This window comes from Dryobates pubescens, chromosome 31 (genome assembly GCF_014839835.1).
Source record: "Dryobates pubescens isolate bDryPub1 chromosome 31, bDryPub1.pri, whole genome shotgun sequence".
Classification (NCBI taxonomy): domain Eukaryota; kingdom Metazoa; phylum Chordata; class Aves; order Piciformes; family Picidae; genus Dryobates; species Dryobates pubescens.
In genome coordinates this window covers 143,206-167,917 of record NC_071642.1, presented here as the reverse complement: position 1 = coordinate 167,917, position 24,712 = coordinate 143,206, and the positions used below count along the sequence as shown (strand labels likewise).

The following is a 24,712-nucleotide window of genomic DNA, read 5'->3' as shown; positions in this document are numbered from 1 at the left end:
CCTGCTGCTGGCTCCAGAGCCCGTGGGACCGGCGACTTCGGTGACCCTGCTTGCGCGTTTCCTTTGCTAGCCCTTAACTCACGGAAGCACCAGGCTCATTCCCCAGGATGGGTCCTGCGGGGCTGTCACCACAAGCACGAGCGGTGCCCAAGCAGAGCCTTAACTACAGTGTGGGATGCAGGGCTGGGAGAGCCTATCCCCATCCACAGTATTTGGGGGCTGAGCTTCATCGTCACAGCAAGACGATGGCTCAAGTGACTCACTTTGGTCTCCTTCCTGCTCCAGAATATTCCTGGAAATAACAAATATGGTCAGATTTGCTACAGTCTGAGTTTGGTTTAGAGTGTAAACTGAACTTCTGACTTCCTGCATCAAGCATCCTTCCACCCAAGAGACCAAAGTGGCTCTGTGTGAGATGTGAGGCCTTTCCCCAGTGTAGACTGAGCAGAAACACAAATAACCGAAGAGCAGGAGAGCTGCAGATCAAGAGGATTCTCCCCGGCTCCCAGGAGTGGCACAGGGCTCTTGCAGCCTCATGTTTTGACAGTTTAAGGTTTTCAGTGCATGCCTTGCAGCCTCCGGATCAGGTTGGGCCTTTTGGAGTTCTCTTGCACCTTTATTCATGCTCCTGCTCCCTAGGTAAAGAGGGCACAAAGCTCCTGCACCCTCCTTCTTGACCTCACTGAAGAGGATGATTAAAATGCAGTGGGTTGGAGGTATTTGCATTTGAAAACATCAACACTAGCACCAGCCTGGGGTCCTACCACACAAAGGCTAAGTGGCCTGACCCAGGGCTTGAGAGCTGTGCTGTGCTTCCGCTGATAAACTGCCCGGCACAGGGAGAGCTGCTCCATCCAGCAGGAAAGGGGCCTGACAGGGGTGTGCAGGAAGTCTCTGCTGTTGGGTAGATAATGGTGAATTTCAACTGCTCTTGCCCAAGAGGAGCTGTGGTTTTCCACCCAGTAAACCTGCAAGAGGGCTGAGCTCTCTGTGTTAGTTCAGAGCGGTGGTTTGCTGCTGCTTCATACCTGCTGGATATATGGAGAAGACAGCTCATGATAGAATAGAATAGAATAGACCAGACCAGAATAGAATAAACCAGGTTGGAAGAGACCTTCCAGATCATCGTGTCCAACCAGTCATCCAACACCACCTCATCAACTAAACCACACAACTAAGTGATGTGGGTAAGGGGGACTGTCAGATGTTACCCGAACCTTCGAGAGCCTTTGTGGCTTGATCCCCCCTTCCCCAAATCCTATCACTTGTGTAAGAGCCTCAGCATGTCCACTTCCCGGTGGTCATTAGGTGGGTAAGCCAGCAGGACAGGAGGTCATCACTTGAGAAGCTGCTGGTTTCTGGGCTGCTGCTCTCCAGTCCCCTGCCTGGCTTCGCAAGGGAGAGAAGACAGAAGCCAGAGTCTGGGCAGTAGGAACTGTAAATTTGGCTTGGCAACCTGCGGAGCAGTTTACTTCTTTCTCCTCAGCTTATGAATGGCCTCTTCTGTAAGGGTTGCAAATCTGAGCCTGGCTGCTGTTTGATGAGACTCCTCTGTTCCAAGGAGAAAATGATCCTATTTCCTTTGCTTTCACCATATTCCCACATCGTTGTGCTGAGCATTCAAGAGGTGGAGTTCCACTGGCAGGGACAGGGAAAAATGCAGCGTTAGATGGTTTGCTTTTGTGATTCTCTCAGGATTTATGAACCATTACAGAATGACTCATGTGGCCACGTATCTTCCATGCCTCAGCCAGGATCCTTTCCATGCTCTGTATGCAAAAAATTAGCCATAATCAGGCTCAGATAGTGTGCAAATAGCAGCCCTGCTTCCTAGGGCCAGGTCTCTGGAGTGGAGCAGAGCGAGGTTACTCCTCTGTAGCCTTCATTTCCTCAGATGCTGTGAGATCTTTAGTGACTGCTTTAGATGCAAAACAGCTTGCTTGAAAATTCTGATGCCAGAGGTTTGTCATAGCTTGTTAACATCTCTTCAAGTCGCGTGATCCCTGCCCTGTGGGGTAACACTTTGGTTTTGGAGTAATTTGTTGTGCAATACATCATCTCCTGGGAGAAGGTGCTTTTTTATTCTATGGCTCTGAACCCAGAAGACATAATGCTAGAAAACAGGCTGAGGGTTTTAAAGCTCACTGCTTCCCAGCCCCATATTTCCCCTTGTGCATCACTGTGACAGAGAAACATGTAAACAAAAATGGAGCCTGAAATACTGTTTTGAGGTGCTGCCTTAATTCAGAAAGCCATTAATTCTTATTCCATCCTGAAAACCTGAAAGATACATTTAAACTGTCTTTCTTTCTCTGTCCTTGCCAAAGCTGTCCGCTTGCTGAGCTCTCCAACCACTCTTAGGCGATATCAGATCCAGCTGTCCCTCCCCGAGAGTGCAGGGAATGTCGTCTTTGTGACAAGTCAAGACCTCTTTGAGAAGTCTTGTATAAAGTGGCCTCTGAGGCATCACTGCCATCACATTAATCAAATGATTCCATGCAATTTCTACATCTGAGGATTATTCCTGGGAGAGCAGCAGCTTGTTAGCCTGTGAGCAAATAACACCAGCAGAGAAAGCAGAGTTGTCTTTTGTTATGGCAACAGAAGTGTTGAGGATGATGTCAAGGAAACTCCTATCAGATCTGGGTCACATCACCATGGCCTGATCTGCAAAATCTGCACATTCACTTGTGCAGAGCTCACAGGGAAGGCAGCTCAACATGTTATTGCCCAGGAATGTGAGGAGGTTGAGGGAAAGGTGGGTGGAGCGTTATTTTCATGGTTGCAGTTGTGTTGTCTTAACCTGTAGCAGATGTGCCTCTAGCTCTTAGAGCTTCCTTCAGTGGCTTCAATTGTATTTAGCGTGCCAATACCTGGGGACCAGGCCTGGACCACGTTTTTGTGCCACATCTCTCGTGGCAAAGGTGCTGCCAGAGACCAACCAACCTGCACTACACCCACACTTGCCTCGCACTGCGTGCTGTGCTGCTTCCCCTGGAGACCCATCTCTGGGGGAAGCAGCTGTGCCCCCCTATGGCCTCTGTGTGCTCATCCAGCCAAGGACCTTTGCTCTGAGAGGTCCTGGCAGCAGGCATGGCAGTGGATCCCCCCCCACTGTCTTCCTGGATGGGAGCTCCTGTGCACACCCCTCACAGGAAATTTATTTCCCTTCTTCATTAGCCAGTGCTGTAGTTCCATACTCTTACTGTGCACTAACTTCTCAGCACAGGTAAGGTTAGAGATTTGCTGCCTGCTGGCCCACTGGAAGTGAGCTGGCACACACCTAACCATGACATCTTGCAGCCTGGCTAACAGAATTTTCTACCATTTAAAAGTTCAGTTTCAGGTGCAAGAGCACCAACTGCTCATGAACTGGAACACCGGTTCCATATAAACATAAAGAAAAAAATTCATCACTGAGGGTGGTGGAGCCCTGGAGCCAGCTGCCATGGTCTAGTCATGAGGTCTGTGGAGACAGGCTGGACTCGATGATCCTCAAGGTCTCTTCCAACCTTAGTGATACTCTGAGAAGAGTGTGGATTCTCCTTTTCTGGAGGCATTCAAGTCCCACCTGGACATGTTCCTAGGTGACCTGGTGATCTTCAGAGGTCCTTTCCAACCCCTACCCTGCTGGGATTTTTTGTGATTCTGTAAATTCTGGAGAGTGGCAGAAAGTTTAATTTAAAATAAATTTTAAGCAGTGAGAGCTGCAGACTTTTAAACCCAGTATTTTATTTTACTTGAATGTGCAAATAAATATAAAAAACCCTACATTCAAAGAGCTGGCAAAGCAATTACAAGCCCAAAAGTAAAGATCCTTCAAAAAATGGAAGAACAAACTCTTGAATGAAGTTTGTGCTAGCAGAGACACAGCAGTCGAGCTTAAACTCTCAGCCATTAAGCAAGCCCCTCTCAAGCCTGCGCTGCCAACTGACTCCATTCACATCATTTGCTGCTATCCCTTTGGAGACAAGAGCACTGGCAAGGGCAAAAGTCTTACTTAATCCATTCAGATCATAAATTAAGGTTTACAAAATAAGGATGCTTAAAAATACCTGAAGTACACTTAAAAATGGGGAGGTGGAACAGGACGGTACACAGGCAGTGACCCTCCTGCACCTCAGGACACGTGGAATCAAATGCATTTTAAGCCACAAGTTGCAACCTATTTCCTAGTAAACATTTTTCTGTATCATAAACCCATAAAATTTGGCACAGTTGTCATCTCCACTGGAGAACAGCAGAGAGGTGAACATGACTGAGGTGTACTTTGCTGAGCTGTCTGGAAGCAAAAAGGGGATCCTGTGCTTTGCACTGGGCTCATCCCCCTGCTCCTCCACCCAGCCCTCAGAGCTCTGTTGTGTCTTTTATCCCTTCAACAAGGGAAGGGGAAGAACCTTCAGATCATTTCAGTAAACAAACTTTAGCAGACAACCAACCAACAACAACATGAGCTTCTGATGAAGTCCTGTGCTGGCAGTGGTTGTGCAAGTGGCCACAAATGCCAAAGACTGGCCACCCTCCTTCCCTCCTACAGATTATTTTGCACAAAAGACAAAGAGTCAGTACAGTTTTCTATTAAATGTACCCCAAAGGCCAATGTTTTGCTGTCAAGAGAGACAATTGTGAAACCAGTGTGGTACAGTGGAAATAACCCAGGACAAATCCTGCAGGCTACTACTTCGGTCTGGCTGAAATTATAACCGAGATCAAAGCCACAGAAAATCTGAGGGTGTGTAGGGGTGTTCCCCCAAAAGCCAGGAAAACGCTGCAGGCAGAGCTGAGAGGAGGCTGGACTTGCCTCAAGACACTGTATTTGTAATACTCTCCACAGACAGTGTGCTTGCCTTTGGCCCCTCAGAAACAAGAGAGAAGCTACAGAGGGATTTGGGACAGATGACAAAATCTTGATTTTTCAATAGATTGAGTCACAAGGGAGGTGGGATTCTGCATGGTTCAGGGCAGGGGTTTGTTCGGTTCCATTGCAAGGAAGCTTAGCTAGAAGTAGAGATGGTTCAGTGGAAAAGCTGCTGCCCGATACAGGCTTCCGTGTGTCACCGAGGACGCAGCAGCTGCGCTGACCCAAAAGGAAGAGCAAAGCAGCCGGCACAAAGCTGGGCTCCAGCGTGCTGCCAGAGCGCCATCTGCTGCTGCTCCTGGAGTGGTGCAAGCCGGCAGCACCACCAACGTCGGGCACACAGGAGGAAAACAAAGCGGCTGGGCACGCAGTCTACAGAGGCTGCCAATCAACATGCAAAATACAAAACAACCCACACACGCACAAAAAACCAGGCCAGACCTCGCAATGGATATTCCTCCCCAGGCACACGCTGCAAGCAGCTCCAGGTCTGTGAAGGCAGACTCAGCAGCAGGTCCTAAGTTCACAAAGCAACAAGATAGGGTCCAGTGCACGACAGCAGAGGGAGAGCTGACAGGCCTGGGCTGCCTTGGGCCACAAATTGCAGCTCAGAGTTTCTTCCCCTCAGCTGCTGCTCCAGAAATACTCTGTTGAGGAGTGAGAGCCAGAGCACTTGGTGTGCTTTCCACCCTCATCTCAGTTTTGGCATTTCCTCACCTGAGCAGCAGCAGCAAATGCTGTGCTCATTGCCTCGCTGGCACAGAGGATGAAGCCGCTCGTCATGGGCTGAGCAACCTAAGCCAGCTGCTTTCAGCCCTGCTGGCACTCAGAGGTTACACTGAAGAGCTCTGCAGGCTGCAAGATGGAATAAATTCAGCAAGATAGGGAACATTAAACCTTCAAAGTGGAAGCAGCTGCCAGCATCTGCTCAAACAGCAGCCTAGCTCCATCTCTGAACTCGCCTGGAGGCCCTCACTCAGCCTTGCAGCATTGGCTGGTCAGCAGTGGCCTGGAGCTAGGAAACTGCCACAGGGTTTGTGGCCATGCTGAGAGCCCACTTCCTATAAAGCTTTTAAAAGTCTCTTTGTGATGGCTGGAGGATTACACTGCAAGGAGACAAGTCCATGCCGTATGGAAAATACATTATAATCCAAAGTAAAATGCTGTTTGGATAAATATCAGTAACTCATACATGGCATTCCCACCACTGTTCTCAGTAAATCTTTCACCAGAACACTCCCACTTGTCTTGGCCCCAGGAACAAGTCTCTGCTCACGGTGAAGCTGGACGGCGGCTGTACTGAACTCTGTATCTGTTCACTGGGACCCCGTGGACATTCACTGTCTCACAAGTGGTTTTACAGGGCACCATTTCCTCATCTTCATCTCCCATCAGCCAGTCTTGGACTACATCGACTGCCTCCATGGTCACATTCTCTTCCAGCCACCTATTGTGCCACTCTTCAAACTGCTGGTGGTGCTTCAGCAGTACCATTGGCTGCACCTGAAAACAGGACAGTAAAGATCACCGAGAGGTTTCTGAGAGAGAAGCCAACCCCCCCTCCCCCTCTTTTCCTGTCTGAGTTGCACATGTTTTAAACACAACACCAACAATAAACGAGGAAACTGCTTCCTAATGTTTGCCACTCCCCCTTGTACTTTGCATGGCAAAGAAAAGGGTGCTGAACTGCAGCAAATTACAGAGCATTTAGCAGCTCTTCTCCATGTTTCACCCAACAGAGTAGTAACTTCTGGGTCTAGTTGGCAGGAATTCAGTTACAAGACTTCATATGGGTACCTGTCTTTTGGCTCACATGTTCAACCTCAGCTGCTACCTGAGCTGCAGAAAGAATAACAAGAGAAGCTGCACCTGCTTGGCCCTGCAGAGAGCTCCCCGCCGGTACATGTAATCCTCCGAGTTCATGATGAACATCATCTTGTGGGTGTTGAGCTTGAAGCGGCAGTCCATGTTGCAGGCACTTTCCACCCCAATCAGCCTCTTCCAGGAGCTCTTCACTTCGCTGCGCAGAGCCCTCACTTGCTTACACTGCCACTTGCGAAACTTCTTGAGGTTTCTAAAGCAGAACAAGGGTTGGGGAGCAGGTGTCACTCTTGGTTGTCCTTTCTCCTAAGCTGGCAGAGCTGGCAGCACAAGTAGGAAAGTTGTATTCCCACGTCTAGTTTTAAGACTCTCTCTAAGATCTCCCTCCACACACTGACATTTAGTGAAATGGCAACAAACTAGGCCATTGTAATTGTTCTCAGAAGGGATTGTTCAGACAGACCCATTCCACTCTAACCAGTTTCGTGCACAAACCTCCTGCAGTGGGCAAAAACGTTTTCTCCATCATTCTTACGCAGTGCACTGGCCTGCAGCAGCCCCTTTGCCTCTTGGAGGCGAGTGTGCCTCCCGAGAGCTGCCTGCACAGCACAGAACCAGCGCTGCTGTGAGTAGGCAGGAGCAGCTGCTGCAGGTGGGGCTCAGGGTGTGCTCACCTTTGCAGAAAGACTGGCTTCAGCAAGAACCCATCGTTCTGGTTGCTCGCAGCTCCTTCCACCCCAACGTACTGCTCCATGTAGTTAGCCAGGTGCTACACAAGAGACCCATCTCAAGTCAGATTTTGCTCTCATGAAGACAAACATTTCTGCAAAGTGTGTGAAGCTGATTTATGTTGAAACTGTGTGCACTGGAATGCATGTCAAAAAGTTATCTACTGGGCTCAGTTTTGGGCTCCCCACTTCAACAGAGACAGGGAACTACTGGAGAGAATCCTGCAAAGGTCACAAAGATGCTGAGGGGCCTGGAGCATTTCTGTGAGGCGCAAAGGCTGAAAGCCCTGGGGCTGTTGAGCCTGGAGAAGAGCAGCCCCAGAGAGGATCTGATCAATGCTCAGCAAGAGCGAAAGGGTGCGGGGCAAGAGGATGGGGCCAGACCTCCTGTTAGTGGTGCCCAGTAACAGAACAAGAGGCAATGAGCACCAGCTGGAACCCAGGAGGCTCCATTTAGCATGCATATTTCTCTCAATGACCAGTCTCACAGGTCATCTTCCTACCTCTAGGCAAACTTATCCTCCTGGCAAAATCCCACAGTTTGGAAGAAGTGGGAAAACATTCTTAGACATCTGCTTTTTCTCTGCAGCAGACTCCATGGTGACTGTGACATTACCTGGACCTCCACAGGGTCTTCGGTCTGGGTTTCTTCTGTATCCAGCAGCTCAATGGTCATGATCACTTGTCCCTTCCGCTGAAGAAACATGACCTGTAACAAAGCCACAGGCATAGGATGTTGGCCACAGCGGTTCACAATAAAATGCTGTGCATTCAAAGCAAGTCTTTTGGACAGGAGAGGAGTAAGCAGCAGGGCTTTTCAGGAAGCCAGTAAATCACTTCAGTGTTTATGCTCAGGTCTTGGTGCTTTCTCTTCATACTGCTCTCACCACTGTGCTGGTTATGGAGCTTCCAAACCCATCATCTCCTGCAGGTAAAATGCCACAGTCACTTTAAGTTCCCTGTCAGCAAGCTCTTACCTTGAAACAGTTTTCATCTGCCATGCAACGTTCAGCCTTCCACTGATAGCTGGTCTCCTTTGCTGCCCGGACACACCTAGAGGACAGGTTACCTCCAGCAGCACCCCGCTTCCTTTCATTCAGGTAGAGCTCAACGACCTTCAAGCAGATGTCATCGCTCACTAGATGGTGCAGCTTAAAAAAAAACAAAGTGGGAATTCACTCAGCGAGTCTGGCCAAGAGTTAAGTCCAGTGTGTTGTGAAAGGAACATAAAACCCTGCACAGCATCACCCCCGAGGTGAAGCACCAAAGCGTCAACTCCAAATACCCCCCACAGTTCACTTTTTCAGTATTTGCAGTAAAAGGAACAGAGAAGAGCCAGGGGCTGATGTGCCTTAAGTAGAACAAATCTGCAATTCAAAGACAGACTGGAGTCAAAAGTACTTTGGGAATGGCAGAGTTCTGAAAAGACCAGGAGCAGTAAATCCTCTGAGGTGGTCCTGGTACTGAAGCTGAACTATCTCAATGTCTACTGGTGTTTCCCCTCTATAGATTCCATTCAGTTTCATGAGTGCTTGCATTGCAGGGCACTGTGAGAAACCTCTGCTTATGGTAGGAGAAGTGCAGCTGCCAAGCACAGCCTGGCCACCATGAGTTACCTGGCGGACAATGTTCTGCACCAGCTTGTCCATAGTAAAGCCAATATAGGCGTGGATGGTGAACATCTCCCTCAGGGTGTCCTCGTACTGCGTTGGGTCAATGTTCCCGTCCAGCAGACTCCTCACCATGTCCAGGAAGGCAGGGTAGTACTCCTCCAGTTCCACCTCACCTGGGCAAGGGAAAAGTGCAGGCACTTAATGCATGGAGCAGGCAGAGTGAAGTCAGGAGATGGAAGGGACAGCACTGCTCAAGAACCATGACATTCAGGATGGAGGACATGCTGACAGACAGACACTTCTCTGTAAGGAGTGCTGATAGGCTGGAACAGTCTTATCTCATGCACTTCCTCAACTGCCCTGTGTAGTTAACTATTTCACTGTGGAGCCACTTACATGTTAAATCAAAGTACCAGATTAACACAAAGAGAAACCTGAGAACGTGTGACACCAGAGGGCTTGTGTGAATGCTCTATGCACCACCTGGGAGGGCCCTTGAGATAAATGACAAACTGGCTATGCTGTTGAGTCAGCTGTATCCACAAACCAGAAGTGCAGTGGAGCACTGCACCTCCACGTTCCTTGCTGGTCTCAGTTTCTCAGCTACATGCCATCGAGCACCAGCAACCAGAGCGTTAGGAACAGACTATGGCCAGGGTTATTCTTACTTGGCTGCTTCAGCCTCAGCTCCATGGCTGGATCATTGGTTTTTTCCTTTCTTCCCTCACACAGGAGCTTCTCTCTCTCCTTTTCAGTCCGATACTCTAGAAGCTGCTTCTGAGCCTGGCGATAAATCTTGAGGAGCCTGGAGCACAGAGTCTGGTGAAGGCGGAGGAAGAAATACCAATTGTTATTGACAAAGAACAGGCTGTAGACATCATCCAAAGTGTTGTGGGGCTCAGCAGCGGTGACATCACAGAAGGTCGCTTTGGCTTCCAAAGGACTGCTTGTAGGCCCAGGCACATGCTTTTTCCGTAGCTCAGGAGTATCCGGGTTCTGTCCCTGATGGTTTTCCCTGTCCTCATCTGTTGATTCTTCAGAAATGCTGTGCTCAGGGGGCTGAGAGAAGAACAGCTCAGGTATGAAGTGATGTACTATCTGCCGGATGGTGGCTTGATCCTCCTTTTGGATAGTGGGCTGCCGCTTGACATAATAGCTGATGAGAGATGCTGCATCTTCCAAAATCTGCTTATCTTCATAGATGAAGATAAGATGAGGCTCGTTTGTGGATGAACTTCTCCCCTCTGAGTGCTGCTCCTGATGCTGCAATCAAGAGACAAATAGATAAAGATCCTTCCAATCCATGCTCAAGAGCCATTCCTGCCAGAAGAAATAAGCCAGGATTAATGCTGTGCTTGGGACAGTCACTTCTGACAGAGAACTCTTCAGAGCACTGACACTTCCACAAGGTCCTGGGTGCTATGTCAGCATCTAAATACTACAGATGGAGGAGGCACAGGGTGGGTTATTTACAAGCATACATACCTCATCATAGACACTCTCAATTTCATTCAGCAAGCTCTTGGAGCGCAAAGCTTTGGTGTCATTCTGTTTGAAGTTGACAGCCTGGTGGTCAAGGGACTTCAGGTAGGCTTTCTCATACTGCTCCCGCCAGATTTTGTTGAAGCCCTGCTGGGCTTCCCGCCATTCCTCCTCTTTTGCTTTCAATCTGCATAGAAGGACAATCTGCTTCAGCTCCAAAAGACACCACAGAAATGCAGACAAAACGTTTGAATGTAGCCAGCTGTGAATGCACCAAGAACTTGTCAGCACGCTTGGAAGCAAAGGTGAATTAACACAAGAACCCCCACTGAAGATGAGTTTTGCCTTGAAACAACATCTACAGAAAGCAGCTGTTTAAAAAGGCTTTAGAAATCATTTATCAGTGTCTTAAGAGAACACAGCTGAATGCAGAAGAAGGCAATTACCTCTTGAGAACAACAGGAACTGCAGTAACTGGGTTTTTCTTAAGACTTTCTATGATCTCTGGTGCTTTATCACCATAGATACGATAAATGGCCCTGCGCTGGATCACTTCTGATGTCCCTCCCAAGCAGTCATCCAGACGGAATTTCTCCTGATCCTCCTGAGTCAGCCTAGACAGTTTTTTCTGCACGCTCTCCAGCACACGTATTGTGGCTAAATTGGTCTCCAAGACAACATCCAGCTGTGAAGAGTTCACAAGAGATGTGGTGTAAGAACAGGCACAGCAGGAAAATGGAGACTAGAGGTGCCAGGATTGTGGGGTGGATCCCAGTCCCACTGCGTGCAGCCGAGACCCATCAGCATGATCTCTTGCTGGAAAGTGTATCCCCACCAGTTCTCCCAAAGGTAACATGCTTTAGAACTGGACTCATGCCTTGAAGGAGCAGTTAGGATCCAAGCATGTGGAAAACACCAAACTTGATCTCAAACCAACAAACAATAATAGAACTTTCAGTAGGTGACCACCAACTAATTCAAAGCCCTCCTAACTGGAAGTCTGCCTTTCTGAGGAGTCACAGACAAGAGGCTCAGTAGCAGAGGTACCTCAAACCGCTCATCTTCACAACGGTGCAGCTGCTCCTCATAAGGGGTCTTCTTGGAGCTGACAAAAGTGGAGTCTTCAGACCAAGATGGAAATGAAACCCAGGTATCATTTAACACCTGCAACAGCGCAAAGACATGACACTGAAGAGAGCCTTGGGAGCCCTGACCTGTTCTCATGGGGTCTGATAATTCTCTGGTTTGTTTTCACACAGTTCTTTCCTGAGTTTCTGTTGGAAGTTTCAAATTTAGTTCACAAGTCATGATGTGATGATGGTCTGTGTGGAACTGTGCCAGGGCCCTGCTCAGAAAGCTCAAAAGCACCTTCAGTCACCTTCCAAACTACTGAGATTTCTCTGCAGCAATCAGCAACTGTGAGTAAAGGAGACACCGAGAGGTGGGAGCACCTCTGCTGCAGATTTCTGTTCCCAGTGAGAAGAATGACCAAGGCACTGGCTCATGGTGCTCTTTCAGGGAAAATTTGTTTCTGCAGGCCACGTTGGTCCACTGCTAGAAAATTGATTTCAGGCTATTTAATATTCTGTCTATAGGAATACATTTTTGTATGCACAGAGGCTCAAGATGTTAAAGATGAGATTTGAGATGGGTTTAGATAAAAATCAGTACAACGCACGTGGATGCTCACTTCAGTAAACTGGGTGAATGTAACTGATGTGAGATCAAAGCTGGCTGAGCAGCATTAAGGAGGAATCCACATGCGGGAGCTGTGGCACTAACAATCCCGCTTCAAGTTACCCAAGTGCAAAGTGTGCTCAGGGACTGAATAGGTTGGTCCCAAAGTACCTCCTTGCAGATGGCTGTCCTTCCACTGCACTTTGGCTGCTGGTAGGTTTTGGGGAGCGCGCGGTAACTGGACCCTATGCGCTTGCAGGATGCGTAATCAATTTCCCGACTCACTCCATCCCCAGATCGGTCGCTCAGTGGCGAAGCAAAGGAAAGCTCTTTCACACCAAGAAAGGACTTGAACTGTGCAAAGAGTTCTGGGAATTTCCTTCAAAAGCACAAGTAAAGGTATTTTGTTATTTCACTGACACTTTTAAGCATGCTAGTGTTGTAAAAGCAAAGGAGAAAATCTAAACAAACTTAGCACTGCACTGAGAAATCTTTCACCAACCTTTTACTACTCTTATTCTCTCTGAATTATCTAGGGTTTGGGTTTTGTTCACTTGAGGAAGGAAAAGAATTTCCCTTCACAACTTCATAAATACTTCCCTTAACTGAGGAGTCACTGATCCTTCCCATGTGACTCTCCCATTTCTGTTGGAAGCCAAACAGCATGAGTGGCTCACGTCAGAGCTCCAACTACTTCTCCTTTTCACAGCTCTGGTCTAGGATTTCATGTTTACACCTCTGTCATATCTTGAAAAATCAGAACATGGAGTGTGAACAAAGAGCACCCTCCAAATTCATGAGATTGCCTGCTCCAGTGATTTAGTGTAACATCAGGCAGTCTGCTGCTTGTGAAGTTTTCAACTGGATACACAGGGGAAAATACCCTCCCCAAAATGCTCTTTAAGAACTTTGTAGATATACTAAAAGATTCAGATTTTATGACTCCTCTTTTGGGATTTGCCTTCAGTTTCTTGCACACCAGGAGATACTTCTGCAGTTAAATCCAAAGCATCAGCATCACGTCTATCAAAAAAAACCAGAGTAAGACCTAAAAAATACAATATAGCAGAGAAAGTGGTAACTTACCCTAAAAATGGTGTCACTAACTGGAGCAACTCGGAGCCAGAGACCAACTCCTGGTTGAAGAGGGCAATGCAACGGAGGAAATTTTCATAGACTTCCTGACTCTTTAGCACCCTACGCACCTAAAGCACAGTTTGGAGAGGAATAAGCAGATCACTTAACATCACTTTTATTTAGGTTGCATTCTAAGTAGTCTGAACCATGGGTACAGAGAGAAACCTCTGTCCACACTGCCACGTAAGAAGAGAATGTGGTTTTAAACTGAAGAAGAGTATAATTACATTGGACATTAGGGAGAAGTTCTTCACTATGAGGGTGGTGGAACACTGGAACAGGTGCCAAAACAGGTGGTAGAGGTCCCATCCCTGGAGACATTTAAGGTCAGGCTTGATGGGGCTCTGAGTAACCTGAACTAATTGGGGATAACCCTGCTGACTGCAGCAGGGTTGGACAGAGTGATCTTCAGAGGTCTCTTCCAACCCAGAGCATTCTATGATTCTACAAGTATGTGCAAAACCACTCAGTTCCAAACAATAGTCCAGTAACTACAGCTGGTACCATGAGGAAAGATCACTGAAAAATTGAGACAAACACATCTGAGAGAGACAAGCATTCATAAAAAGGCTAATTATTATTTCTATTTATTTTCCAAACCCACCTGTTCTCTCTTTTCTCGGTCTTTCTCTCCCTCTTGAAAGTGGTCGACACACCGATTGTACAGAATCCCAACCAATTAATAACCACACAAATAGTTGAAAATAAGTCCACAGAACGTGAGAACTGGCCAAACACCAACCTTGTCAAAGAAGGAGAACTCTTGCAGTGTCCCATATTTCCCCACTGTTGCTACTGACAGATCTTTGGTACCTCGCAGTTTCATTTTTTTCTGTTAAAAGAAGCAGCAGTTATACTTAAAATGTTATGACTCAAATGTTATCAGATTCCTCTGACTGACATCTAACAGCTCTTTGCAGAGGCTGAAACCCCACAGTTCCCACAAAGTGTCAAGTCCTCCACAGCAATCCCTATTAAATGACTCCCTGCTAAGAAGAAACCAACAGAAAAAAAGGATCACTTGAGAATGAATTCCAAAGGACTTTCTTTGTAGGAGCAATAAATTGTCCCTTTCAAGGGTCAATACTTAGGACAGAAGATCCTGATGTTTAGTGTTAACATGGTACCACACAGGTTTAAGCAGGCTTTAAATGTTCCCTTGCTCTACAGCAATTTCGTTTCACACACCTAACACCTACATACTTCAGACACCTAAGGCATTCCCTAACCACACAAGGTGAGTTTAGGTTAATCCAAGTCTTCCCTTGCTACAAGATACCTTTGCTGGACCAGAAACAGGACGCAACAGCAGTGGTCTTGATCGCTTCTTGCTGTGCTCCAGATTCTTCTCATGCTCAGTTTTCTGGACGCTGTTCACTTCACAGGGTCCATTTCCTGTGAACTGAAGCAAATAAACCATGGTTTCAGCGTTCTCTTCTTGACTAGCCCAAACCAAAAATCCCACACACCTGAACAGAACATGGAGTTATGTCACCTGTTCTGTGCAATTCCAGACAGTGAAGAGGAGCAAAGTTCACCTACTGGCTCTGTGTTGTTCCCTAAAGTTTTGCATCCCTTTATGTATTCTACACACAAAATATCCAGAGTTTTGCCTTGTTCTAGGCATACACATACCAAAGACCTTTTAGCCTCTGGGAGGAACTGTCCAAACTCAGAAAGCAGATCCTCCTGTCCCCTGAAGAGATTTGCCACTTCAGTAAAAACTTCTTCCTCTGACATGCCCCGGAATGGTCGTCCTTTAGTGTTCAGCTGTTCTTTCTGAAGAGATATGCACAGATGTTAGCCAAAATGACATGGCATGATACAAGAAAACTCACCAGCTTAGCTAAAACCTTGTCCTACACGAATGCGAATGGGCTGTCATATCGTCCAAGGTTCTTAAGGTGCATCCTTCCACACAGGATATCACTAAATCAGCCAGAGTGGTACAGACAGACCTAGATATGGTCCCACTACACCTCAGACCCTGGAAATGTCTATGGTTTTCACATTTTTGTCATTTCATGTGAATATCTGTGGGGGAATTGTTGGACAAGATACATAGAAGCTATTTAATAGGCAGCAATGTCATTTGACATCCAATCTTCCAACAACTGCTTGGAAACCTGTTTTACCTGGTAAGTATGGAGAATTTCTAGGAAGGATCTGTAAATTTCTGGATGGTCAAGGAAACGTGTTTTGATCTTGTTCACATAGCTGATAGCATTATTGAACTCCACAGAATCAGACTCCAGAGGAATTTGGGATTTATCTTCTTTGTATGGAAGCTGCTGCCTAAACTCCTCAGAACAGTCACTGTGGTTGTGTGAATTCTCCTGGGAGTAGTGCAGCAGCAGCCCACTGCCAGAGAATGCGCTGGGAACCGGCTCGGAGGGCACCTAGTGGCATGAGACACGCAAGACAGTGACTGCACAGAAAGAGAAGTGAAAGCTCAACAGTCATCCAGCATCAGGGTTTTCAAGCTGTTTAGCTAAATGAAAGATTAGCTTGTGAGGAAGAAAGAAAACAGATTTGATTAACCAATAAACTTCCCTACCTAGTTAATATTAACACCACATTTAAAAAAATCCCTCAAGTCCTATCTGGCTCACAAACCCCCTGGCTCACTGCTGCTTTGGACTGTCCCTGCATTAGCCACTGCCCTGGAGAGGCTGCACCAAACTGCACAGACCACAGCAAGTGCCACTACTGCTGTACTGCAGAAGATACGTCACGTGTAAGCAGCATCTTAAAATGTAAGGCTCAAAAAGATGTTAAATTTCAAAGCAATAGGGAGACCCAAGGGAACTGTGATCTAGAAGATATTTACTGCTACTAATTAACCATCAAGGTGATCAGCAGAATGCAGGTAATAGCTCTGCTTCAGCTACCACCACACAGCAACTCAAAGCAGCAGAGGCCAATACACAGGCATCTGTACTACAGCGGATGTCTGTCATCACAGGGTGTCAGCAGTTGCATAGCAAAACCTAAGGTGTTTTTAGCCTACTGCCTGAACACATTTCACAGTTTCTCTGTGGGGACTGGAAATGTGAATTTGTCCAGGATGTCCTTCTGAAATGTGTCACTACACACCCCACATAGTGAGAACCTAGAGAAATGTGTCAAGCCAATTACAGTTGCAGTGCCCAAACCTAAGTACTTGGAGTTGAAGTGACACTTCATGCAGGAACAGGAGTCTTGTGTAATCTACACTAGCAACTGCTTTCAGAGGAAATTTTTGCATTTATATTATGCCCATTGGCACACACTTTGGAACCCTGCAAAAATGTTAGCAACATGCAACACATAGTGCAAGAGCTCTATAACCTACCTGACTATTCAAAGGTGACTGGATACTTAACTTCCCATTCTTTGGAATTTCTATCCTGTAGCCCAGAGGCAGGAAAGCATTGAATCCTACAATGAGGTCGGGATGCTCGTGGAAGAGCTGTGAAACTCGTCGGATTACTCCAGGTGTGTCAATGCTAAAATGGAGATGTTTTTGTTATTTGTGTGCAAATCAGAAACTCAGTGTAAGCCCAGAAAATCACTGAAGTGTGTGAAGCAGCTGGCTTCTGAGAGATTAATTTTTAACAAGTTTGGGAGCCTCAGGCCTAGAAATGAGCCAAAGACAAGGGAATGAGGACTGCAGCCTCAGACTGGGAAGGTTATCCACAGAGAAGAGTGTGCAGGTCACCCAAAAAGGGCGAGACAGCCACCACATCTAGGGCTGGCAGGTCCCAGAGAGGCTCTGCACTCAAGTTTCTTCATTTATTTTCCAGATCTGGATTTCAGTGTGAGAAGGACAGATTTGCCTTTTCCTGTGGAAAATGTTAGGATGGATAAGCACCTCCACCAGTGTCTAAGTGACTGCTCTAATAGGGGGCAGACCAGCACAGCAGCCTGTGTGACTGCAGAGATGGAAAGATGGTGTGAAGGTTGAAAGACCCTACAGAGAGAGTCCTGCAAAAGCTGAGGAGCTCCTTGGAGCAGCCCTCAGCCCTGGGCTTTACCTCTGGCTCTTGAACTCTTTCATGATCTCCAAAAAGCCATTGTAGGTGGCGGGGTCACTGCCAAAACGGATTTTCACCTGGTCCAGGTAGGAAAGAGCATCCTCCACCTGCGGGATGAGATCATGAGTGATGCCCAGAAAGGGACAAGAGGCCCTGGGCCACCCCACGGCCCCTGAATAGGGACAGGGGCACCCCACGGCACTGGGGGAGTTATGAACAGGGCCCAGGGAGAGCTCCACAGCACCAGGAAGGTGGAAGCAGCCTGTGGAAGGGGATTTGGTATCAGGTGAAGAGGCCCTGAGGAAGGCAGGCCCCCGTGGGGTACCATCGTAATACGGAGGGTGGACCTCACAGTACTGGAGGAGGATGGCAAAAGCACGGAGCAGGGCACGAGTCCGGGGAGAGGATCGCGGTGCCAGAGGAGACAGAAGAGCTGGGGCAGGGACGCAGGGGAGGCGGGGAACAATCCCAGGGGCGGGGTTCTGACGGTACCGGAGGAGAAGGGTGCGGGCCCGCCCCAAGGGACCCTAGGGCACGGGGGTGGAGGGCACGGGGTGCTCCACGGCACCAGGGAAGAAGCTTCCGGACACCCCACGTTGCGGGCAAAGGAGAGTTCGACGCCGCGGACAGGACGGGGCAGGTCACGGCGGGGCGGGCAGGGCCATCCCCGACGGGGGCGGGTCGACGGCGGCGAAGAGCGGGGCCCTTCGCGGGGGTGGGGTGGAGGAGGGGGATAAAGGAAGGGGAAAATCACGACGATCCCAGCGGGGTGAGCCGCTGAGGCGGTCACCACACTCACATGCACCGGCAGCTTCTCCTGTGCTGCGGCCCGGCCACCGCCGCCACCCCAGCGCGGGGCGCTGCCCCCCCGGCCGCCGCCGCCCCCCGACGCCATGTTGCGAGTCGGACAGGAGCGCGCGCCCCCGTCAGCGCGTGCGGAACGCCTGCGTCAGCGCGTACAGCGCGCGGCACGGCGAGGCCCACGGCGAGGCCCGCAGCGGGGCCTGCGCGGAGCCTGCGCGGCCGCTGCGATCGGCACCGCCCCGCAGCCCGCGCGGCTTCCGGCGTTCAAGCGCCGTGGCGGGAGCCGCGCCTCGGCCGCCTCCTCGGCGGGTCCGGCCCCCGGTGAGCGGCCTGGAGGAGGGGGCGGGAGGGGAGCACTTGAGGGGGTGCGGCACCGGACAGGGGAGCTCGATGGTAGCTGGGGCTGGAACCGAGGCCCTCAGCGGACAGCGGTGACGCAGATCCCCCGTGCCTTTGTCGGGAACCGGGGGGCCTGGCGGGAAGGGGACAGCCGAGGTGGGTGCGGGAAGGCTGCAGAGCTGCTTTGACTCTGTCTGAGCCTGCTCTGATGTAGTTAGGTAAAAATAGTAGGTTAGGGTTGGGGGTACTTGAGTACTGTGTCCAGTTCTGGGCCCCTCAGTTTAAGAAGGACATCGAGACACTTGAACGTGTCCAGAGAAGGGCAACAAGGCTGGGGAGAGGCCTTGAGCACAAGCCCTGTGAGGAGAGGCTGAGGGAGCTGGGATTGTTTAGCCTGGAGAAGAGAAGGATCAGGGGTGACCTCATTGCCCTCTACAACTACTTGAAGGGTGGTTGTGGCCAGGAAGGGGTTGGTCTCTTCTCCCAGGCAACCAGCACCAGAACAAGGGGACACAGTCTCAAGCTGTGCCAGGGGAGGTTTAGACTCGAAGTGAGGAGAAAGTTCTTCACTGAGCGATTCGTTCGTCATTGGGATGTGCTGCCCAGGGAGGTGGTGGAGTCACTGTCCCTGGAGGTGTTCAAGAGGAGATTGGACGTGGCACTTGGTGCCATGGTCTAGTTGTGAGGTCTGTGGAGACAGGTTGGACTCGATGATCCTTGGGGTTTCTTCCAACCTTAGTTATACTGTGATACTGTTTTCCCCGCTTTTGTTTCTGGATTTTGCTGTGCACATTGCCGCGGCGATCTGGAGTGGGTTGTACTGAGGAGGGTTGGTCTTAGGGCAGCAAAACTTCTCATGAATTATATAATCAACTTTTATTGTTGCAACAAATCTGTCTGCAGTTGGTACAATTCTGGTAGCAGTTGTGTATACAGATTGTACAGCCAGCAAGGCTCCTGTGGAAAACAAACTCGGAATAAAGCATTTACTGTGTAGTAGGGTTGGACTTGAGATAACCCACTTCCCTCAGATGGTCCCATGCCGGAAGTTTGTAGCCCTATAACGCTGGGTCACGTGGAGACTGAGGAGAAGGGCAAAACCAAGCTATGCTGCTTGTTTCTTCTTGGAGCATTGGACAATTTGCAAAAAAGAAACCTTTCTTGCTTTGCCCTGAAACTGACTGCTGATCACTGAATCCAGAATATTTTCTTTCTGGTATGTGCTGGAATGCTCCAACTCTAGTCTTGCAATTGCAGCTGCCAGCCACAGTGCTCACACACTGCCTCTGGAATTGGGTTTCTAGCTTCTGTTCTGATACTTGCACAAACTGCTGCTGTACAATGTTTCCCTTACAACACGGAGGATGCTCTGATCCTGCTATCATTGCCTTGTGAAGTCTCATTCTCTTCACTGATTCGTGTCCAGCTTAACAACAGCAAAAGGAATAGTAATAAGCTGTAGATAAATAACTCCCAGAACTTAAGTTTAGTGTCAGAGTGGTGTTAGCAGCACTCATTCACTCAGCATCAACACCGTGATAGTGTATCTAGATGTAAGGGTGCTTTAAAACCAGGCCTAGATGCTGAGAATAACAGTGCTGCCTGTCAGGATTTGGGTATTCTCTGTCAGAGCTGGGAGTCCTGTCAGTTGGATTCTCCCTGACAGCTCAGGGCAGTAATCTACTACTGACACTGTCTTACTGCTGTCAGACCTCAGAACAGCACATCTGGTGTTCCTGCTGACAGAACTCCAAGTCCCAGAGGCACTGCAGGGAATCTTCAGATCCACTGAGTGCCCACTGCTTGCTGTGGCTGCTTTCCAAACGAGATCTGCCTTCTGTGACCTTGCAAAGGAAACTCTTGTGCCTGAGGGCAGTCATAGAGGAGTAAGTCCCCACTAGTCATGCCTAGAGGACTCTGTAATCTGCAAGAACAGCCACTCTGGAGATCAGTGAGCCAGAGGGCTGTTTGAAGGTTCAGGTGGGCCTGTCAGTCACTGGGAATGGGTGTGCAGGGAGAATATCAAGCACAGGGACAAAATCATCATATGCTATGGCAAGCTGCTTCTCCACTGCTTGTTGAGTGCTGTGTCCTTGACTCTTTTCTGTGACTGGTGGTGGGACATGTGCTGTGTCCTGCCTGGAATTCAGGAGAGAGATGAGGACAGTGGAAACAAGCTGGTTTTGCACATCTGTTTCCAGGCATCTCACTGGGGCAGAGGTATCTGATGTGTCACACACTTCACTTGTGAAACAGGAGGAGATCAGCAGGACTGTTCTAATTCCAACTGCACGTGAACGTCTTCCCTCAGATGAGGCTCATCATTGGCTTCTCTGTTTGTGAAATAATTTGTATATTATTCATATTTTCATTTTTCTGCTGTCACAATAACAATGTATTCTAGACAAAAGATCCCCTGCTAAATCCCAGTATCATCTTTCCTTGCTTCTGGATGAGAAGAGTGGGTGTTGGGGTTTCTTCTGTAGCTGCGATAGCTGACATTTGGATCTCAGTGGTCCTGTCCCCCAGGCTCTGTTCCTCCTGCAGACAGCCATAATCCCCAGTCTTGGGCTGAGTACTGCAGAACACATCCATGCATCCAACACCTCTCCAAAAATCTGGAGTTCTGCAGTCTCTGTGTGCCAAGGAAAGAGGTGGCATAAGGGACAGGAGTAGTGAGAACTGAGGCTCCTTTTCTGTCTACAGCCTTTGTGGATGTGGCTGAAACCTCTGAAGTTCCTATTCTTTCAGCACACTTTAAGACACCTTTGTGTCTGAGGAGAAATGCACAACCAGTGCTCCTCATCCACATAAAGGTGATGTGAGGGCTGTTCATCAGTACGTGTAATAAACTTGATCTGCCAGAAATCAGATTCCAAATGTGCAGCTGTGATCCACGGCAGCTGAAACAGCACAGGTTCCTTTTCCAAACACATTGATGCACCTCTCCTCAGCTGTAAAATAAGACAAGGATTCCCAAAGTGAGGGATTCTCAGTGCTGTCAGCATTGGGAGAGTGCTGGTGGCTGGGAGGTGTCTGTGTGCCTACAGCACAAGCATTGTGGAGCTGTCAGAGCTCTTCTCAGACATGAAAAGAGCCTCTCAATCATGAAAAGTGGAGAAGGCTCACCAGAGTGCCCAGGAAGAGCATGCAGCATCTCAAAACCTTACATGTTCCAGACAAGCATTGAACCATCCTGGGAACCTGCCACCAGCAGCCAGTGATCCGAACCAAATGTTATCACTGTGACACTTGCCATCATACACAAAGAGGAGAGGCTGGTTTTGATACTACACTCAGATAAGAGACATTTAGAGATTGTTAATATGCTGTGTTGCCCCAGCTGGAACACCCCTGCCCTGTCTGAATCTTGTAGTCTGTGCCAAGAGCAACATTAGATTCCCTCAGACATATCTAGGTCAGCTGTGCCTCTGTTGTCCTGACAACAAAATGACCCACTTTACCCTCATTTGTCGAAGCAGTTGTGAATGGGCTGGTGCATGACTGAGCATGACGGCAAGGGGCCTTTATCCTGCCTGTCAGGCAAAACTGTTCCTGCAGATAGATGTTCTCTCCTCCTTGCTCCGTTTGTTTATTCTGGTGTTTTGGAGCCCATCATAACAGATGGACCATTAGATGCATTTGTGGGCTGTATCTGTCCCCAGGCCTAAGCCTCCCTCTGATGAATCTGGTGAGCATGGTGTGTAGGGGCCCACAAGGTGCCTGAAGAAATCCACAGTGTGGAAGGAGAGCAGAGCAGGGGCAGACACTGTACCAGCTCAGACACTGCTGGCACAGCCCCCCGATTACCTTGGTGGGAAGGCACAAAGAAAAGGAGCCTGGCCAGGGCTTCTGTGTATGTTACACTAAGGGGCCAAAGACAAAAAAGCCTTTTAGAGTGTGACTGGTGGACCTGTCTGAGCTGGCATGGTTGTATTTTATGTGATGTATGGTATGTGATGAACTGAGCTGGCCTCATCTGGCCAGGCACTGGACTAATGTGAGGAAGGAGACAGTGTAAACATGGGCAAGTGTAGTGGTGTGGCAGGATTTTTCTTGAGGGAGGAGTGGGTATTCTGAGGAGAAGAATTGGCACTGTATAACGTCTTCTCTAGTTACCTTTAAAGCTGCAAGGGACTCCAGGTAGCCGATGGGTGCTTGTACTGCACACGTGGTAAACTGCTCAGATCAAATAGACAAAATATCTATTGGCAAAGCAGAAATGTCAGCTATGGAGGCTCTGCAAGAATGCGGCCTTTATGAGTCTTTGATGGATCCCAGTTGCATCACATTCTTCATCCCAAAACTGTTCCTGATGAGGTCTTCCCCAGCTTGGCCAGGTGGTGTAGGTAAACTTGTGGCAGTAGCTGTGTCCTTACCTGCTCACTAATGTCAGGTTGTCTGCACTTATCATCGGTTTCTTCCATAAATCGCAGCTCTGACAGTTTCTGTCAGTGCTAACCAGTCTGTCTGCTTCAGCTGGAAACACCTCACTGTCCAAATGGGGTATTCATCATGTTACATCCTGCTGGAGGAGATGCTGCATCACTTTCTGTCTTTGAAAAACACTTTTTGGGCAATTGAGAGCTTGTCTAAGCAAAAGAATTTCAGAAGAAGGGGAAATTGAGCTCTGCAATTCCTGAAAATCTGAGTCATTGATACCCACTGCCAGTTACTGCTGTAGGAGCTCAGTCTGGTAACTGTGTCCCAGTAGGCAGAGGAAGTGGGAAATATTTGGATATTATCCAAGAAGAGAAGTTCTTCACAAACATTTCTTGCTGTTAGAGCAGTGGATGGGAATCCACCTGTGTTTGCCTGGGGTTTTGAGAAAGCCTTTGAATTTCTCTGTCTTGTGTGCAGAAAGAAATTGAGTTGCTCTGAGCTACTTCTGTACAGGAGAGCCTAAGGCTGAATTTGGGCTTCACTGCAAATGCCATTGGTTCCTGGGCTAGTGCAGAATTCTGCCATCTCTGATGTGTTCACTGCAAACTGCATGTGGCAGAAAAAAGCTGTATAGAAAATGCAGCAGATTATTGGCATCTTCACTTTCAAAGGAAGCTGTGAGCCGACAGCCTCTCTGCTAAGCACAGTGTGCTCTCCATATCATAATACCTTGCAGACTGTAGCAGAGACAGTGTCCGATGCATTCAGCAGCTTCAGGACTTTTCAGCTTATTTACCTGAAGAAACAGCTAATGAGGATTTGGACGAGGCTGGAGGGCTGGGAGCGGGAAGGAACCATCTTCCCACTGCTCTCTGGACTCCCTCCTCAGCAAATTGCTCCTTGGAGGGCAGATGAGTAATGGTAGTGAGCAGTGGTCTGTGATGCCTCTCTCCAGAAAGCTGGCTTGCTTTTTTTTTTTCTTGAAGGAAAACCTGGGAAATTTTCATCAGCTTTGATAGGAACAGTAGAAAATGGTTGACTGTGCTGAGATGCAGTGAAACTTCCCTGCATCCTGGAGCGATCCATCTGTGTTTGAAGAGGACCAATATCGCTATAGCAACCAGAGTTTGCACTTGGGCTGAATCCCCACTGCCTCCTTCCAGGGCGCTGATTGTGCTGCCTCTGAGGTGTGTACACCTGAGGTGCCTCTCTTCACTCATCGGGGCTGTCTTGGAAAGAGTGGACTCTGTTTTAGCACCACATAGGCCTGGCAGCACCAGTGTCAGCCATGGTTCAGGCACTTTCAGCCATTTCAAGCATGATTTTTAATTCCCAGGGCATTTGCCCTGGCACTATTTGCCCTTTGTCAGGCTATGCAAGAGTGAATTTACTAAAAGGCATTTAAACTGTGCACAGTAAACACTTGCTGCATTATGGCTGTGCTTGGAGTGGGGCATCATCCCTTCCAGAGAAGCATGGGTGAAATGTAGAAAGAAAATGCTCAAGATGTATTAAAAACCAGTACTGAGGTAGAAATCAAAGAGACTGAAGAAAAAGGCTTCCTGAGGGGTACTGCAGCTAGCAGCAGAACCCCAGCAGCAAGCTGTTTGGCTGTTGCTCCTGGGTTTGAGTCTTATGGTGCAGGACAACCTCCATGACCCACCTGTTTACCCCCTGTGCTGAGGGGGCTCTGTCTGTGCTGCTGCACTGCTCACCCTATTGCTGAGCTCAAAGGCAGGAAACTGCAGCTCTCAACAGAGAACAAACAGAAAATTAGAATCATTGTCCAAATGCCCTTGGAATGCAGAGGGAGAGGAGGTAACTGGTGCAAACATCTCAGCAGAGGCCTTGACA

At 48.6% G+C, this 24,712-nt stretch overlaps 1 protein-coding gene across 1 annotated transcript; it reads right to left on the bottom strand.

The window, feature by feature from the left end:
- Positions 1 to 3,712: 3,712 nt before the first annotated feature.
- Positions 3,713 to 18,338, bottom strand: SIN3B (SIN3 transcription regulator family member B). Its single transcript, XM_054174871.1, has 19 exons — positions 18,132 to 18,338; positions 17,333 to 17,439; positions 16,651 to 16,804; positions 15,452 to 15,715; positions 14,952 to 15,095; positions 14,596 to 14,718; positions 14,059 to 14,148; positions 13,266 to 13,384; positions 12,351 to 12,558; positions 11,550 to 11,666; positions 10,949 to 11,187; positions 10,506 to 10,689; positions 9,689 to 10,283; positions 9,024 to 9,193; positions 8,385 to 8,558; positions 8,024 to 8,116; positions 7,354 to 7,448; positions 6,728 to 6,932; positions 3,713 to 6,361 (listed from the first exon to the last, which is right to left on the bottom strand). Exons 1-19 carry the CDS (start codon positions 18,225 to 18,227, stop codon positions 6,131 to 6,133), a joined length of 3,408 nt encoding a protein of 1,135 aa, XP_054030846.1. The 5' UTR covers positions 18,228 to 18,338; the 3' UTR covers positions 3,713 to 6,130.
- Positions 18,339 to 24,712: the final 6,374 nt, after the last annotated feature.

Excerpts from the sequence above, each read along its gene's own strand:
- SIN3B (XM_054174871.1), bottom strand. The coding sequence starts at position 18,227 with ATGGCGTCGGGGGGCGGCGGCGGCCGGGGGGGCAGCGCCCCGCGCTGG. Across the intron at positions 16,805-17,332 it reads AAAGAGTTCAAGAGCCAGAG|CATTGACACACCTGGAGTAA; the intron begins GTAAAGCCCAGG and ends TCTCCATTTTAG. Across the intron at positions 15,096-15,451 it reads AAATTCTCCATACTTACCAG|AAAGAACAGCTGAACACTAA; the intron begins GTAAAACAGGTT and ends ATATCTCTTCAG.